The sequence below is a fragment of the Limanda limanda genome, chromosome 13 (genome assembly GCF_963576545.1).
Source record: "Limanda limanda chromosome 13, fLimLim1.1, whole genome shotgun sequence".
In the NCBI taxonomy this organism is placed as follows: Eukaryota; Metazoa; Chordata; class Actinopteri; order Pleuronectiformes; family Pleuronectidae; genus Limanda; species Limanda limanda.
In genome coordinates this window covers 18329153-18346019 of record NC_083648.1, presented here as the reverse complement: position 1 = coordinate 18346019, position 16867 = coordinate 18329153, and the positions used below count along the sequence as shown (strand labels likewise).

At 39.8% G+C, this 16867-nt stretch overlaps 3 protein-coding genes across 3 annotated transcripts; all 3 read left to right on the top strand.

Annotated features, from left to right (window-relative positions):
• Window positions 1–3917: 3917 nt before the first annotated feature.
• On the top strand, window positions 3918–5520 carry LOC133017770 (regulator of G-protein signaling 13-like). Its single transcript, XM_061083952.1, has 5 exons — window positions 3918–4065; window positions 4156–4209; window positions 4303–4364; window positions 4460–4626; window positions 4727–5520. The coding sequence occupies exons 1-5, from the start codon at window positions 3983–3985 to the stop codon at window positions 4910–4912; spliced, it is 552 nt and encodes a 183-aa protein (XP_060939935.1). The 5' UTR covers window positions 3918–3982; the 3' UTR covers window positions 4913–5520.
• A 4928-nt stretch (window positions 5521–10448) lies between these two features.
• Window positions 10449–11660, top strand: LOC133017536 (regulator of G-protein signaling 21-like). Its single transcript, XM_061083644.1, has 5 exons — window positions 10449–10507; window positions 10596–10667; window positions 10763–10824; window positions 10912–11078; window positions 11451–11660. Exons 1-5 carry the CDS (start codon window positions 10458–10460, stop codon window positions 11658–11660), a joined length of 561 nt encoding a protein of 186 aa, XP_060939627.1. The 5' UTR covers window positions 10449–10457.
• A 2882-nt stretch (window positions 11661–14542) lies between these two features.
• ro60 (Ro60, Y RNA binding protein) lies at window positions 14543–16298 on the top strand. Its single transcript, XM_061083643.1, has 4 exons — window positions 14543–15175; window positions 15295–15399; window positions 15581–15727; window positions 16146–16298. Exons 1-4 carry the CDS (start codon window positions 14543–14545, stop codon window positions 16296–16298), a joined length of 1038 nt encoding a protein of 345 aa, XP_060939626.1.
• Window positions 16299–16867: the final 569 nt, after the last annotated feature.

Below are 16867 nucleotides of genomic sequence, written 5' to 3'. Positions count from 1 at the left end.
AAAAGTATCTGAGAGGATTTAAGTCACAACTTTGGATCTGATGAAACGTAAAAGCCTCTCCCTCTAAGCTCATTGGGCTTGATGTAAATCTCCTTTCAAAATAAGATTAAAGGTTGTGTCATACAGAATTTTAGGCAGCATTGTGAGATAGCATTACTATTTTATCATTTTCTATTCAGGATATGTTGAATTCAAAAAGAATGCAAGCACAATAGAAAGCACATGGTTTTCAAACTGAGATTAGACTTTATGTTCAGATTCAGAAAGGGATTTAACTCATGAATGCATTAAAATTGACACAACATAGGGCATTCAATTCCCAAAACATTGTTCCATTTTGCATAAACTTTAACATATAAGTTGTGTCATGTGTTTGTTTTTTTTCCTGTTTGGAAAGTGGAAGTAGTCACAGCGTGGTTTCTCCTTGTGACTTCTGGTCGTTAGACACACTCTTTATTCTGTTTATGTAGCTGGTGTTAAATGTTCGGGGGATTTATTTTAGGAGGGGTTTCACATGTTTGGCAAAAGCTGCTCTGTGTTGTGCAGACAGTTCACCGCAACTTCCTCTAACGTCGACAGCTCTGGTTTCACTCGACTCTCTGTGGGAGGAGGGTTACATTTGTTGAGTACTGTAGAAAAAACTTGTTTAACCTGCGTTGGTAGCAAAGCACACTCAGACTGTGCACAAGACGTTGCATGAAGGAAGTGAGGACGGTATAAAAATGACTGAAACTGTGCAAAGTTATACTTGTCGGTGCGATAACGGCTGATGGAGGAAACTCACAGATGGGTGTTGCAACCGATAAATAAAACATCTGCGATATGTTTCTGTCACCACAGCAACAGCTGCGTTCCGTCACAAAACATTTCCTGTCAAGCAAAACATTAGCATAGACAAGTGTAACAGTGCAGGCTCAAAAGCAACTCTTTTGCTTTAGTTATAGACTTTACTTCAAATGTAAATATCTGCATTTTGTTAAACTAAACACATACAGTTATGAGTTTAACTAAGATTGTTTCATTTTGTATATCTTATGTTTGAATACATTGTTGCTTTTAGTCATGGCCACATGAACATATACATGTTTTTATGTTTTCTTTTGACTTTCAACAGCCAATTAAAAAAAAAATTCACAATAAAAATCATCTAAAAGAGAGTTTAAACTCCCTTGAGATGCTGTAAGTATTCACAGTGACCATCAGCAGGGGGCGGGTGTGGCTCTAGTCGTCCACCAACCAGGATGTCGCTGGTTTGATCTGCGGTTCCCCCAGTTTCGCAATCCAAACCAAACCTTGGGCAAGATACTGAAAGCCAAATTATTTTAGAACGATAGAAGAAGCGTTGCATAAAGAGGTGGTGTACGTGACTTGGTGCATAAGATTTGCACTGTAAAGCATTTTTAGGTTGATTAATATCTAAATAAAGTCTATTTACCATCTATTTAAAACACAAAATCAGACTGAGGGAAGACATTTAGGTGAAATATGGGTGAATCAAAGAAACCACAAATTGAAAGGTTACCAAATAAATAGCGTGAAAAGAGACACAGCAAACTACCCTGTTGAAATAAATTGTCGGAGGAAGGTATACAGCCTTTTCAGACTTAATCTCCACAGGTTGGTTTAAGCAACATTGCTGCATGGCCCTAAAGATGATACTGGATTCCCATTGGTCCATCTGTCCAGCACTTCCAGAATATCTCAACATCTTGTGAATGGTTTGTCATTACATTTCATGATCCCCAGAGGACGAATCCGACCTATATGGACCCCCGACTTTAACCTCTAGCGCCATCAGCAGATTGATATTTCTGTCTTTTAGTGAACAACAGTTGTCACGGTAAATAAGTCCACTGGAGATGTGTGGAAAGAATTTATGAAGGCCTTCTGAAGCAGAAATAAAAACTAATCTTTAAGATTTTGATTAGCTGATGAAAAAAAAGCTGGTGTACCAGCTGTTTTGCTTTTCACCCAAAATGATCAGACATAAACAAATACATAAAATTCTTCCTTAGAAGCTGGAAAGTTCAGGCTATTGCTATATCACTGGGAGGGGAAGAACGACTGAGAGGGATAAAACAGAGGAACTAAAGCTGTCACATTTATGAACTTAATAAAAGCGAGGATAATGAAAACTGAAAGTTGGGACTCTTTATGTTCCTCTTGAAAATTCAGAAAATTCCAGGCCATGGGTGAAAGTTTTTGTTTTGTTAAAACATCCTGTCAACATATGAAAGAGGAAATGAATCAAACAATCATTTGCATCTATTTTATTTGAGACAGAGAACTGACATTAAATCCTCTGCGTCTCACTATGACCTCAATGGAAACACATAGGGCGACATGGTGGTCTAAGATACCATGGAACCACAGAGTCGCGTTATTCTGGTGGGTGAGCTTTTCCGAATGTACTTCCCCTCTGCCTCCACTGTCTGATCAAAAATAATAGGGAGGAAGCTGTTACATTGTAACCAAGACATTATTGCATTCATCTAACAAGCCATTGAAAGAAAGAGAAGATCCAACTGACCCAAAGGCCACAAAGGTTTGAGGCCAAGTTGCTCTCAACTGTAAAATCAGGTATCCTTCAAGAAATTTGTATGTGGTTCCTCACACATTACTGTTATTGCCTTTATATAGTATCTATATACTGTATATTACATATTATATCTGTAAAGGAGAATAGTGCCTGTCTAATTCCACACATACTCCCTTCTTTCTCTAAGCAGTGCCCAAGGTCAGGTTATAAATAAAGGCCCAACCAACAGTCCATTGTAGTGTCTACGCTTAGCTACTTTCATATCTAACTCAGATGCTCCAGATACAGAGGAACCAACTTCAACTCTCACCAACTCAAACTCTTTAGCGTATTACACCAGGGACAAGACGTACGGACACAATGTGATTTAGTTATGCTAACTTTAGCCATAACTATCCAATAGGATGCAAACACATACATGTTATATAGAGGGTGACAGCAATTCTACCCATTCATGGATGTGAGGGAGATATACTGGGATGCTGTGGAAGACATCTTCACACTTGGGGGTCACAGTTGCTCATGTTACTCTGTTAGCGTTTGTATATTGTTCCACATTCTGGTCTCCTTGATGCATCTAGTCTACATTAAACTCTTCTGCATAAGACATCAGCTGCTGCCGGAGTTCTCCTTTCACCAGCTTCCAGAAAACTTCCATAACACTTGTCAAGCGTGTGTCCCACTCCCACAGACGATGGGCTAACTGGATGCTGGCTTTGGCTGAAGTATATAATTAGCACACAGACATGAGAGTGATGTCAGTCTTCTCTTCTGAGTTTAGGCTGAAGCGTTAAAACCCCTGAGTGTCTTCAATTCAGAGAGGATGTGTTTTATTATGTTATGTCAGTAGCATTACTCAAAAATGACAGGAGTGATTTCCATGAAATCTTGTGGAGGGGTGGGACAGGGAGAGGATCTCCATCAACTTGGGAGACAGGCTGTGTTAATTCGTTTTCTGAGTGCCATTCAAGTTAACTCAACCAACGAGGTTTTCTTTTTGTTTGTCAACAACTTTTCAAGTTCAATGTCCTACTTGCCACTGTCATTAATTTGCGTGTTTCAGATGTTATTGATGTACATTGGAGGGCTGAAGTAGCTCTCTGTTCGAACTGGGACAGAGACTAAAACATTTGCTTATCTGCTGTTGAACTTTCCACTGCCCTATTTGCATCCTCGGACCTAAAAACCAAACATGTCATGATGCAGGTATACATCATCAGCGTAGCAAAGGCACAAAGCAGTGGCTGCAGTTGGTGTGTATCTCTGCGTCATACCCAGCTTCCTCTTTTTCTGTGGTTAGTACAGAACAGCGTGTGACGATACCCACCAAACTCCCATAACACGTCAGATTAACATATATAACTCACCGCTGGGCGGGTTCCTCATACACAGTTCTTAGGAGCAACTCAGCGAACAGTCCCACGTGTACAAAGAACTGATGCCATGCCAAGTGTAGTCACATCACCACCACGGGAGCTGCAGCACCTCAACATGGACATGGAGGATAAGAAGAGGAGGGTAATTAGGTAAATATTGTATTTTAGCTGATGTACGATGGATCCTACACTGTTTAATTCCGATGAACACGTCAATAAAATAAGTGTTTGTTTATTCAGAGGAAGAAACTGCCGACTGCGCTGTAGATGGTCTCAAGCTGCCAGCTCTGAGGGGTAAGTGAAAACTTCTCCAACCTGGAAGCTAAACATCCAAACTGTTGACGTACTTATAAAACTTATGAGTGACACTTTACCTTTATTTTACAGGTTTCGTTTTGAGGATATGTCCCAGTGGTCTCAATCACTAGAGAGACTTCTGTCATCCAAATGTAAGTTATGCAGTCCACAGTCCAAAAAATAGGTTCCATTGTTAGTATCCTTTCTCTACACCGGCTAACTTCTGCTCATCTTTCTTCCTGTTAAGATGGCACGAAAATATTCCAGGCCTTCTTGAAGTCCGAGTTCAGCGACGAGAACATTGAGTTTTGGCAGGTGTGTGAGGACTACAAGAAGATCAAGTCGTCCTTCAGGATGTCGTCGAGAGCCAAAAAGATCTTCAAACGCTACATCCAAGCCGAGGCTCCGAGAGAGGTAAGCCCAGATAGATTCAGAGTTTTACAATACTGTATTTACCACAACTGATAATGTTTTAGTGTGTATCGGTCCTTATCCTGTTTCCTCATGCTTCCAGATTAACATTGATCACAAGACCAGGGAGCTGATCAAGTGGAACATTAAGGCGCCCACCACAGTATGCTTCGATGACGCACAGAGGATTGTGCATGGGTTAATGGAAAGGGACTCTTATCCACGTTTCCTCAAGTCTGACATTTACCAAGCTCTAATGGACTCCAAGCCGGAAACAGGGAAGTTGTAAAGAACATAGACACTGGGGACATTGTATTCTTCAAAGCTGTGACAGTGAGCTTGAGACCAACTCTGGACAATCTAAGAAAAGCTATGGTGTGTGGTTGCTTGTCTTGGGATGACCACAGCCAAAAGCATTGAAAACATTCAAAATGTTCCACACATTCATGCCTTCCTTTTCAGCCGGAGAGAGGCCATGTTTTGCGGTCGCACCTGTTGTGATCGTGCCGGTAAAGAAAAGCGAAAGACTTCCCAGAGGTGCAGTGATGATACAGTAACAGTAAGAGGGACTTTCTGTGAGAGATGCCAGGAAGTGGATGTGTTACACACCTTCCACCCAAGACTGTAGAGCTGGTATCTACATTTGCACAACGTCTCATCTTAAGTGTGTTGTTATGACACAATCAACAGATTAGTAGATGGCATCTATGCGTGGATTCTTCCGTTTTTTTCACATCCTGCCGTCTGTGCTGTCACGCTAAAATATCTGTCATGTAATGTTACAACAAACATAATCTGTTATAAGCTACTCTCCACAGTGTTATGAAAGAATCATGAACGTGAATATTAAGATTGTTTTGTGCATATTTAATAAAAGAATAATTATTTGAAATGAAATCTGTGTTAAGCACATTATTTGAATTGTAGAGACTCGCATTGGCTAAAATATGTTCTTATCAGACCACAAACTGGGTCCAGTTTCTGAAACTTTTGACGCACGTCACTTAAAAATCCCAGGAACCTAATCACCTATTCCCCAGTTCATTCATTAATGTATACACCCCCCCCCCCCTCCCACACCGATTCAAACCTACTTGTGGTTACAATATGTTTCATAACATCATAAAGTTTTTATGAGTAGTATGTCACCGTACAAGGATAACTTAGTAAATACTTATACTGACTATTAATGCTAATAATTAGTCATTAACACAATAGAGAAAAGAACCAGTGTTAGTTTTTCAATCTCAAACTTTACTCAGAGGAACAATATATGAGTAGCACTCTCAAGACTGAACAAGCCCAAGCAAGCTGAATCCCCCATTTCTTTGTGCTAAGCTAAGTAGCTTTTACATGTCATATTTAGCCTTTTTACAGGACAGTAGTGCCAATCTACTCATCTAACTCTAAAATGTACAATTTCCCTTTCTTAACCTGTAATCTTGTGTGTGAAAAATTATATAATGTTCTGAATCTCATTCTTTCTGCTCCTCATTGGACCTTCAGGAAAAATTTGGTGACCATTAAGAAAATGTGAATATTTATTGTACATGTAGTGCCAGTTACCCAAAGTTATTGTAACTTTGAGAACCACTAGAACATTAAATTATGGTCTGTTTAGATGCAATGTACTTGTATGTTATGAGGCTCAATGTGGTTTTCGATGTTAAAAACTGCACTTGTAATGACACATGCCGATGTTCGTGTATTTTACTGAAACTCCTTCAGATGGGGCTACATGAATAAGAAATACTTTCACACAACCTCCCACCTACACAGCTGTTTTTTACGTCAGCCTTTCCCGCATATGAATATGTTTCAAGCTCATCCTGCCATTCGAGGCTTAGTTTTACCATTCAGCCTAACTTATCAGTCCTGCCGATCTCACCTTCACAAAAAGTCCAGAGCAGATATGTGTAAGTCTGAAACGACATTACTCAAAACCCCAAAAGGAAGTCCGTCTGTGGGAAACCATCACAGGTCAGTCTGCTAATGTTACAGAAATTAGTGTTAAGACCCAATTGCTCCACCACATCTTCTTTCAATTTCATTTGCGCGAGCACACACACACCGGAGGATACACAAATAGAGTAAAAATGCCTCCCAACCCCTGTTCGTGCTTTCAGCCTGTAAAAGATGCAAATTATCTGTGGCACCAGAGAGACATCCACTCTAACTTTTTTTTCTTTTTTTTTTCTTCTTCAGATGCAGTTGATGGATCACTGCCTGACAAGTCCTCATTTCCTTATTTGCACTGTGCTGTTCCTTAGTAACAAGACGGTCCTGTGATATGCCAGTCATATGACCATTTGAAGCTATTAAAAAAAAAAAACAGAATAGCTGAGCTCACAGTATGAGTGGATGTTAATGCTATCACGCAATCATCAGTCAATCCTCAAACCAATTGTATTTGTATGGCCTATATTCACAAATTAAAATTTGTCTCATTACACTTAAAATATATATACATATATATATATATATATGACATCTAAACATCTCTGACATTAAACTTTGAGGGTACCAAGTCTCTATTTATGACTCAACAATTGAGAGTGAAATTTAGATTTGACAGCTGCATTGTGTGTTTTGGGACACAGGTCAGGGAGGGGTCAGGAGGGGTCAGGAGGCAGGAGGCAGGAGGCAGGAAGCAGGAGGCAGGAGGCAGGAGGCAGGAGGCAGGAGGTCACTGGATTACTCAGTGAAGTTGTTTGACCAGTTCAACAGAGGAAGCTTTGTTTCAGGCCTGTGTTAGAACCAGGTGAAAAGTGTTTTATCAAGGAAATCTTCCATCAGATAAAGTCTATTTTAATCAAACATGAGGTTAAAGAAATGTTGATGTTGTCACCAGTTAGATCACAATTCTTAAACCATTTAAAGACATCAGGTCTGTTTTTATTACAACTTTAATTTAGAGGAACAAATAAAAGGGGAAATGACATCCCAGAGAGTTGGATACAGAACATTTGTATAAAGACTGGGCAATGAAAAAAAACACCTCTGTAAAGCACACATATATATAATGGCACAGTGTTACTTCAAGCTAAATGCTAGCATCAACATGTTAACCATACACTGTACATAAAGATAAACAACATGACTGTTCCAATGGGTCACTAATGTTTGTTTATGTCTATACAAAATTATACAATAATCCAAACAATAGTTTGAGGCATTCACTCTAAAAGACATGAGGAGTGATCTCAAAGTGATCACCAAAGTCATGAGCATTCATCCTCCTGGTACCAGGAACGTTTCATGGCAATCCATTGAGATACTTTAGAGAAAGTGGGATGATTCTGACAGTTGACAGTGTCTTGAGTCATGAAGTTCAGCGTAAGTTCAATCAGGAAGACTTTCCGCCATTCAATTAATCTCATTTCTCTCACTCTTTGCTAATTCATCAGCTGATTGTGAGCGTTTCTAAAGGTTCAATCAGATTCTGCCACAGTCTCTTCCAGCCAATGTTGCAGCTGCTGTCAAACTTGAAATCCCTTCTCATCTCCTCCGCAGTCAGCCGTCATTCAGTGACGCGCGTTACCCGCTACCACCCTAATCTCCTCCAGTCTTCAGCAGAATCATCATCATCTTCAACCAGTGTCTAAACGCCGGGGAGGATATCCCCCTTCTAATCCTGATGACGTCACAAAGGCATAAAATCCCAAAAGATTTATAACATTCACTTTCTCTGTCCGCATGTCAATAAATGACAGATAAACCATTGAACCCCGATTGGCCCATCGATGTTGAATGCACTTATTGTAAGTTGCTTTGGATGAAAGCATCAGCTAAATGACAAGTAATGTAATGTAAATCCATCAGTTTCAACAGTTTCAAGCCAACTTTTTCAGTGGAGTGTGGGAGGAAGCTGTGGAACACACAGGGACAACCACTCTGGGAGCTAAGCATCATATTAAACCAAATTATACATCCACGCTTCCCTGATGTGAAATGCAAATGAATGGTATACTAGATATATATATATAGTATACCCATGACCATAATCTTCAAAGCCTATTCGGAAAATCTAGTCTCTTTATTTTAGAACCACACTGTCTTATAAGCTGCAAAATGTTACCACATTAGTGGTGAGAGGCGACGATGCTGACCAGGTCTGAATTTTATTCATAATTACATCAAACTGCAAATGGCTTGTAGAATATTCTAGTCTCCTGTGGCCTAGAAACCAGTGTTATCAGAGTGTTTTCATGATGGTGAGGTTGTAACACGTGTGTTAAAGCAGACCTAGATATTCTGCTTCCTCTGCTCTGCATCTATTAAATCAAAATAGTGGTGTGTTTCTTTTGTGTAAGTTTTTAAGTTTAGAGGGAGGACTTAAGTAATTAAGGTGTCCTGAAATTTGTATAAATAAAATACAGCCTTTTGGCAAACCCATATTTTAATTTGTTTTAAGAATGATGCTTTTAGATTTGATACTTGATTTAATTACCTGACTGATTTAAACATTTATGTGGCGGTGCAGTGCAGTGGTTTGAAATATTGCATTATTTTTATTTTATTTTATACATAATGACACATTCAAGAATAATGATTAAACATCCAAAAAGGACTTCTAATAATCCTGAGACAAAATCTTAGGATTTATTGATATATGATGAACAGCCATTGTGAGACTAATTTTAAAATGATCTGAAAAAGTGTCAAATAGTTCATAATTCATACTGATGAGGAAAAACTAGATAAAAAAAAAAAAACTGTTTTTTCTTTGTTATTCATGGACTTGAGTTTTCAATCTTGCAATCTGTCCTCTCCATTTTGTAATCTCCATCCATTTGTGCTTCATGTGGTTTCAGGCGGTTTTTGATGATCTGCTTTAGTGTCGGTTTAAATGTCTTATCAGGTACTTGTCAGATTGGTGAGAAAGTAATTGGAGGTGTTTTACTTCCTATTAATGAAGTATTATTTCATGTGTCCCCAAAGATAATTACCTTGAAGTTGAATATCCATAATTTACCTTCTCTCTCTCCCTTGTCAATTACAGACGGAAACTTTAAACCACGGACCTGCAGAAATACCAGTGTAAATCCATGTTGACTTTCTAAAGCTCATATTAAAATATCTCACATTTGACTATATTGCAACTTCTGATCTTTCACAGGAAATGAAAACAACGTTTCAAATACACGACCACACTTATTTCAATTGTACTAACACATTATAATATAAATTCTATAAAGAGTCATTTTACTTTTTCTTCCACTTTAAAATGCTGTTCATTTCATTTCATGTGATTTAAAAAAAAGTAAAAATAAAAAATAGGCAAATATAAAGACCCACCAATGACGGTGGAGAGGAGGTTATCCAGACTGTGAAAGAAAGATGGAGTAACAGCAAAGAAAAAGCAAAACTGCTCAAAGAAACTCATGACCACTTGACCTGTGACTAAGAATAGAGCAGACTTTAATGTGAGCTAAGTGACGGATGACGTTCAACAGCCTATGTGATGCTTTTAAGTGTGGAGAATGTGATGGGGGCTGGTTTCGACACACAGCAATGTTTTGTTCTATTATTAAACATTCAGGAAGAGCACAAGGTTTGAGGTACAATGAGTATTCATGTGGCTCCTTGTAATTGCAGTATTTAACAATCAGTCTGCATGTCAGCAGAGGTTAGAGAGAGCAAGACACCAGAGGCGGATCACAGATTGCATCTACATTGGTGTGGAGTGATGTTCAGGATGTTCAGGATGTTTCAGTCAGATTTAAAAACTATCTGAAATCTAAGGATCATTCCTCTGTGGATTCAGTGGCATCATGCTCAGTGAGACATCAATTTATGATTCGCCCAGGAGAGAGGGTTATCCAAATCTAACCATGACTGAGCTCTCTAGGACTTCTCTGGACCCCGAGGATACAAAGAGAATGTAAGTACAGTGTTTGACATGAAATGCTGTTTGCATTAATATTCAAATTAGTATTGAACATTTGAATTCTCATAGTTGTCTTCTTTAGACATAACGCATGGAGGTCAAAAGTGCAGAAATATTTCCTCCGGGGTCCATTATCATGGAGGAAAACCAACAGGTGGGTTTAAATTTGATTAAACTGCATATTCCTATTGTATTGTTCGATATTTTTTGTGAATAAATCCCAAAACTTAACTATTCTTCCACCTACAGACAGGAAACATATGAAGTAAGCCATGTGGAAGAATCACTTGAGACACTACTTTCACAGAAATGTAATGTTCTTCTGCTTTCAAGCAACACAACACTAATGCGATGGTTGGTTTTCTTTATAATGAGGTTAGGCTTTTCTTGTGTTACAGTTGGACGAACAGCATTCCGGGACTTTCTGAAGTCCGAGTTCTGTGAGGAAAACCTGGACTTTTGGCTCGCGTGTCAGGAGTTCAAAACCTGTGACAGTCCAGACGAGCTGACGAGGAGAGCAGCCAGGATTAATGAAGAGTTCATCAGCGACGAGTCTCCCAGACAGGTGAACATTTGAACATGTGTGCAGTGATGTGTGCTCAAACCAAAAATGTAAGCTTGGCATAAGGAAAAAGTATTCAATGCATTTTAATGTGTAAAAGCAAGAATAAGGATGTGTCTTAAGAAATATGCAGCCCAGCCTCATGCATTTACTGTACAATAACCACAGCAACCAGTTACTCTGCGGATGTGGTGATGATACAGGTGGCTGAACATACTGTGCAATATGCACCACACATTAAATTAAACCAAACCAGTCCATATATAAATCAAATAAAATGATGCAGGTAGCAGTAATGTTAAAAAGAAAAGGTAGGTCTTAAGATTTCTTTAGTGTCCAGTCATTTTACATGTGTGTTCTTTTATATCTTTTCAGGTAAACATAGACTTCTACACACGAGAGATCATCAGCCAGAATCTCCAGCAACCAAGTCCGTCGTGTTTTGTCGAGGCACAGAAGAAGATCTACAGCCTGATGGAGAATGGCTCCTTCCCCCGCTTCGTCCAGTCGGAGTCTGATACAGATACAAACAGAGAGACCAGACCCAGAGCAGACTCTTCCTCTTACCTAAAAATGTGTTTATAACAACATAATGTATGAAAGGACTGAAAACTCTGTGTTTGTGAAATGAACATGACTGCAGGACTGTTGTGTATTTTGTGAGTTTGCGATATTTATAAAAGTATTAGAAGACCTTGACACATATGCATCAGTAGGTGCTGCAGGGCTATGGACTATATTTTGTTTTAAATTCATGAAAGTTGCTCAACTCTCTGAACAAGTCAGCTGACCGGATGACAGCGTCCTCGTGTGTCATAAAAAATGCATGATGTAATATTACAGTCTGTGTGCTACTGCCCCCCAGTGGTTATGTACAAACACAGTAAGGCTGGATGAAAGGAGCCTTTGTCTCAATTGTCAACAGCTGTGTATTGTATTGTGCATTTTCACAAAATCCAACAAATGGACACAATATATTTTATATTTCAAATTGGGATTCACATATATGTTTCAGCCAAAAGCATTCAATTTCAGTCCATCTCCAGTAAATCTGTTCCTTTTTCCTGCCAATTTCTTCACAAAAAACATTTGTGTGGATGGATTCGTTCTGTGTTCGGTTAAAAAGAAATGTCTGGTTGTAAAGAGAATAATAAGACAGTCCAATTTGGGATTCTGTTCGAATGCACTGTTCAGCCATCTTTATCTTTCCTACTGTGACAGGCTAAATTGTTCTCTGTGGAATAGGCCTGTCGGTCAGGCTCCATCAAAACCATTATTATACTAGGACTTCACAGGAGGGCTATGTGAGTCATCAGCCGTCCATAGAGAGAAGAGTGGCATGAATAGTCTTCATGCAATGTAAGCATTGGGTCAGCACTTAACATCATCATCTTCTTCTCTGAGCCTCTTCTCATGTTCTGTAGCCGGCCAGAGGCATTTTGGGATTTGATTATAGAAAATAGAGGCAGTATCAGGAATCAGAATCTGTATGAATGAATACAAATAATGTGTCCACAAATGCAACACAGAGGAATGGACATTTTAAGAAGAAACAAAAATATATAGCTGTGATAAATAATTTATTAGTAATTAATAGTGAAATGAGGAAAATCTTTTTTCAGACGTTTTGGTGAAATGAGATAAATATATGGCTTTTAATGTCCAGTTAGATGAAGCTTGTTCTTTTACTGATGATTGTTACATACTCAACTATTACTGACAATAACTGCTCAATGTATGAGTCATTGCTGCTCCCTTCATTTCTAGCACACATTTTCCTACGTACAACATTTTTTAACATTGACACACTTTACCATTATGTTACAAACTGTTTCTTCTAATCAATGCTGTGAATACTGTTATTTTGTTTATGTTCTCAGTTACACGTGCCATCTATTGCACGTCTGTCCGTCCTGGGAGAGGGATCCCTCCCTCGTGGCTCTCTCTGAGGTTTCTTTTTTCCCCCCTGTCAATAGGTTTTGGACGTTTTTCCTAACTCTTGTTATGGGGTTAAGGGCAGAGGAAGTTGCACCTTGTTAAACCCTATGAGACAAATTGTTGATTTGTGAATATGGTCTGTACAAATCAAAATTAACTGATTGATTGTTGTTCTTTACGTCAGTTTTTTTGAATGCTTATAATACACCACAGCAAATTCTTCGTATGTGTAAACCTGCCTGGCAATAAAAAAAGATTGTGATTCTGCACAACTCTGTAACTCTAGTTTGGAAAGATACTATAGAAATAAGGTTTATTATTATTTTTATTACCATTATTATTATTATTATTTAAATTTGTATTATTAAAAGGGTGTTTATTAAAAAATCTAACACATAACTTGTCAATTAGTGCTCGGCGAGACTTCAGCAGTGGAGAGGATGCTGAGGCAGTACTTTTTATCCCAGCATCCTTTGCAGCATCGCACCGGCTCACGGACGTTCTGACAGGAGGCCTCCTCTCTCCCTCTGGTGCTTTTAGCCTCATCACTAACTTGAGCAGTGTGCGCGTACATCGTGGTAAGTTCCCTGTGTTTCCATCGTCTTGTAGCCGAGCTATAGTGTTTGGAGGAACCACCGGGGCTGGAGCAGTAGAACCCACAAAGTGTGGCTCATGGCATGGGTCGTGAGGAGCCAGCTGCCCATCCCATGCGAGCTGGTGATGTTGGCCAGCTTGAGCCCTACAGGCTGGTCAGCAGCTGAGGTGTCTAGCTGTATCTAACCTTAGCGTTATGAATGGTTTTTATGTGTATAAACAGCTCGGTGGGGCTGGTGGCTGTCTTCTGTGTATCACCATGTCCGGTAATCGGCTTTAAACTATTTTCGTCGGTGCTCAGAGGCGGTGAGTAAGTAGCTGGTGGAGTCAGCTTTGTTGGGTTATCAGCTGATCACTGGAACTCTGGAATCTGAGCTGTGGTTGATAGTCCACTGATTATTTTTCCACACGATTTATTAGTATATTATGTGTGAGGAAGTAGCACAGTGTCCCTTTACCAGCTGTCAATCATTATTGGCCAGTGAGTGTATGTTCTCTGTATGTGAGAACGCAAATGTCTGAAATAGAAACTCCAGAATTTCTCTGGAGTTTCTCCTGCCAGCCCCCTCGTAAAATATCTGGATAATGTCCAGTGAAAGCAAATGAGAACTTAGTGGGAGATTCTCCAGAGGACTCACCTCCAGCAAGTGGGCGTTTTGATGATGATTGTAAAATGAACACAAAACTGATCATGACAAAAATAATAGAAGTATCTCAGGCTGAAAAAGTGATGCCATGTCAGAGGTCAACGCTGGTTTCGATTTGCTGTAAACAAAAACACATAACCTGCCTCACCAGATTTCTATGTTTTTTGTGGACATGGTCTGTCCAGAGAATCTCCTGCTGCGTTTTTCATGTGTGCCAGGGAAACTCAACGGAGTAGCTCTCGAACCAATTGTGTGGACATTCTCATGTCTGAAAACATTAATTTTTTCATGGCCTTGTCCATTTTCACTGAGGAGCCATCAGGAAGTACTATATTAGCCTCATCGAGCAACCACACCCAGAACTCAACAGGTGACGGTGGCTGTCCATGGGAGATCAGCGATAAGGTCAGACTGTGCCGATTCCTATGCTATGCCTCGGAAAGAGACGTATACACGGCCCGGGAGGAGGGTCGTGTCAGCATGGAAAACACTGAAACCCTCTTCTCCCGGCTGGAGCAGGGCCGGGGTGCTGAGGTGGTGGAGGAGATCAAGAGGTTCGCTCAGGACGGCCGAGCTGTCAGACTCGACCCCTCCTTCTTTGCCTTGGCCCTGTGCTCCCAGTATTCCGAGCTGAAGACGAGGCAGGCACCGTTTAAAGCTGTGAAGGAAGTCTGTCGGAACTCTGCCCACCTGTTTTCTTTCATTCAGTATAAGAAGGAACTGAAAGAGGGCATGAGGTGTGGGATTTGGGCACGCGCCCTAAGGAAAGCAGTGTCCGACTGGTATAACGAGCAGGATGCCATGAGTCTGGCTGCGGCTGTGACCAAATGTAAACAGAGAGAGGGATGGACGCACCAGGATCTGCTTCGGCTCTCTCACACCAAACCAGCTAATGAAGATGAGTTTACACAGGCCCACGTCGTGTGTATATCACAGTGATGATTCTCAGATTAGTTTAGAGATTTGTGAGACGAGAAAAATGTATCTGTCCGAATGTGCGACGGATTTCAGATCTTTTCTTGACGTTTGTGTCTGCGCAGATTTTTGCAAGGACAGAGGTGCTGGCCTACTCTGAAGGAGCTGTGGTTCCATGCACTGTGTCTGCTGACATGACTCTGGCACAAGCAACAGTTGAACTGGTGAAGGTGAGACATGTCACAGCATCAGAGAGTTCGAAATTACTGAAGGGTTTAGAACGTTTTCTGAACCATTATAATTTACCAGTCCTTTAATAAATGATTGGCCCAGGTTAGGTGTCGTGTTCACATTGACTTCGGTGAACATATTTTACTCCTTGAACTCTGACCTTTCCACCGTATGCTCCAGATTCCAGGTGGAATCACAGACTGCACTCTTCCTGTCACGTGGGCCAGAGAGAAAGGAAAATCTGTCAATGTGTTTGTTATTCTGACCAACAAACCATTGTGGACGTTTGCTGCCAGCCCAGTGGAGTCTCTACAAAAGCACAGAGAAGTACGCTAAATAATTTGCTTCTTTTTAATTGACCTATATGCTCTTGTTTTAGAAAATAACGGCCAGGAAAAAAATCTTCTGCCGTTTCTACAGACTTAATCAGACAAAAAGATGAGGTTCTATTTCACATTTATGTTAAAGCTTATCCCTGACTTTTAATTTCTTCCATGGCATTGGCAATTGACCAGTACATAGTTATTCATGTAATGTTAGATCAGATGGATGTTTGTTTTTAACATGGCTGGGTGATAGAACACAGTTTATTTGATTTAATTAAACACATGCACATCCATCTTACCCAGTTTTTTTTCTCTATGGCAATCAGAGTTTAGGGTGAATTTTCAAGTGAATGTGAACCTGCATACTCAAGCATTTTTCCAAAAACAACAATTGTTTTGTATATGCATTTTTTCAACACAAATCAGGAACTAAGTCCAAGTTGGTGATGTGCGTGCTGACTTCTATTGGACACGCCCTCTCAAACACAGATGACAGGGGTTTCCTCAGTGTCTGTGGCTTTGACCTTGGAGCTTTGAGCGTCATTCGTAACCTTGCCCAGGATCTGATCTGATAAATATTGAGACTTTGTTTTGGAATCGTGGTCAGAGTAGAGAAGGCACAGAGTGGACCAGTGTGGCTTACTCGGCATGTACAGTGCCCTAAAGCAGCACTAATCCAAAAGATGTTGATATTTACAATTCCAATTCTTCCTTTTCTATTATGTCACTTACAAATTAACTGACAAAGTGTCCAGCAGGCTGGAAAACACTCTGGAAATGTTATGTGAATTTATTTTTTCAGAAATGAAAAAAAGAAAAGGACGGGAATAGGAGTTAATGGGCCAACAGCACTCAGTGAGACACTAACCCAGTCAATTAAAAATGTCACCAATTTATACCGAGAAGTTTGTAGATTAAACAAGAGGGAAGGTCTAAGAGTCAGGATGTTAGTGAAAGTGGTGAAAGAATAGGTTTATTTGAAGGTGTTTTACTGTAGTTTCCTGGTTTGTATCGATGGTATGACTCTTACAGAATTGATGTGTAAAATTGTTAAATTTGTGTTAAATTTGAAAACCTGTGTATGTAGCACATTATAAAATATCAACAGATATAAATGAATTAAAACAACAAAGCACCAAAA

Excerpts from the sequence above, each read along its gene's own strand:
- LOC133017770 (XM_061083952.1), top strand. The coding sequence starts at position 3,983 with ATGCCAAGTGTAGTCACATCACCACCACGGGAGCTGCAGCACCTCAAC. Across the intron at positions 4,365-4,459 it reads GAGACTTCTGTCATCCAAAT|ATGGCACGAAAATATTCCAG; the intron begins GTAAGTTATGCA and ends CTTCCTGTTAAG. Across the intron at positions 4,627-4,726 it reads AAGCCGAGGCTCCGAGAGAG|ATTAACATTGATCACAAGAC; the intron begins GTAAGCCCAGAT and ends TCATGCTTCCAG.
- LOC133017536 (XM_061083644.1), top strand. The coding sequence starts at position 10,458 with ATGACTGAGCTCTCTAGGACTTCTCTGGACCCCGAGGATACAAAGAGA. Across the intron at positions 10,508-10,595 it reads CCCGAGGATACAAAGAGAAT|ACATAACGCATGGAGGTCAA; the intron begins GTAAGTACAGTG and ends TGTCTTCTTTAG. Across the intron at positions 10,825-10,911 it reads GACACTACTTTCACAGAAAT|TTGGACGAACAGCATTCCGG; the intron begins GTAATGTTCTTC and ends CTTGTGTTACAG.
- ro60 (XM_061083643.1), top strand. The coding sequence starts at position 14,543 with ATGGCCTTGTCCATTTTCACTGAGGAGCCATCAGGAAGTACTATATTA. Across the intron at positions 15,176-15,294 it reads AGTTTACACAGGCCCACGTC|ATTTTTGCAAGGACAGAGGT; the intron begins GTGTGTATATCA and ends GTGTCTGCGCAG. Across the intron at positions 15,400-15,580 it reads CAACAGTTGAACTGGTGAAG|ATTCCAGGTGGAATCACAGA; the intron begins GTGAGACATGTC and ends CGTATGCTCCAG.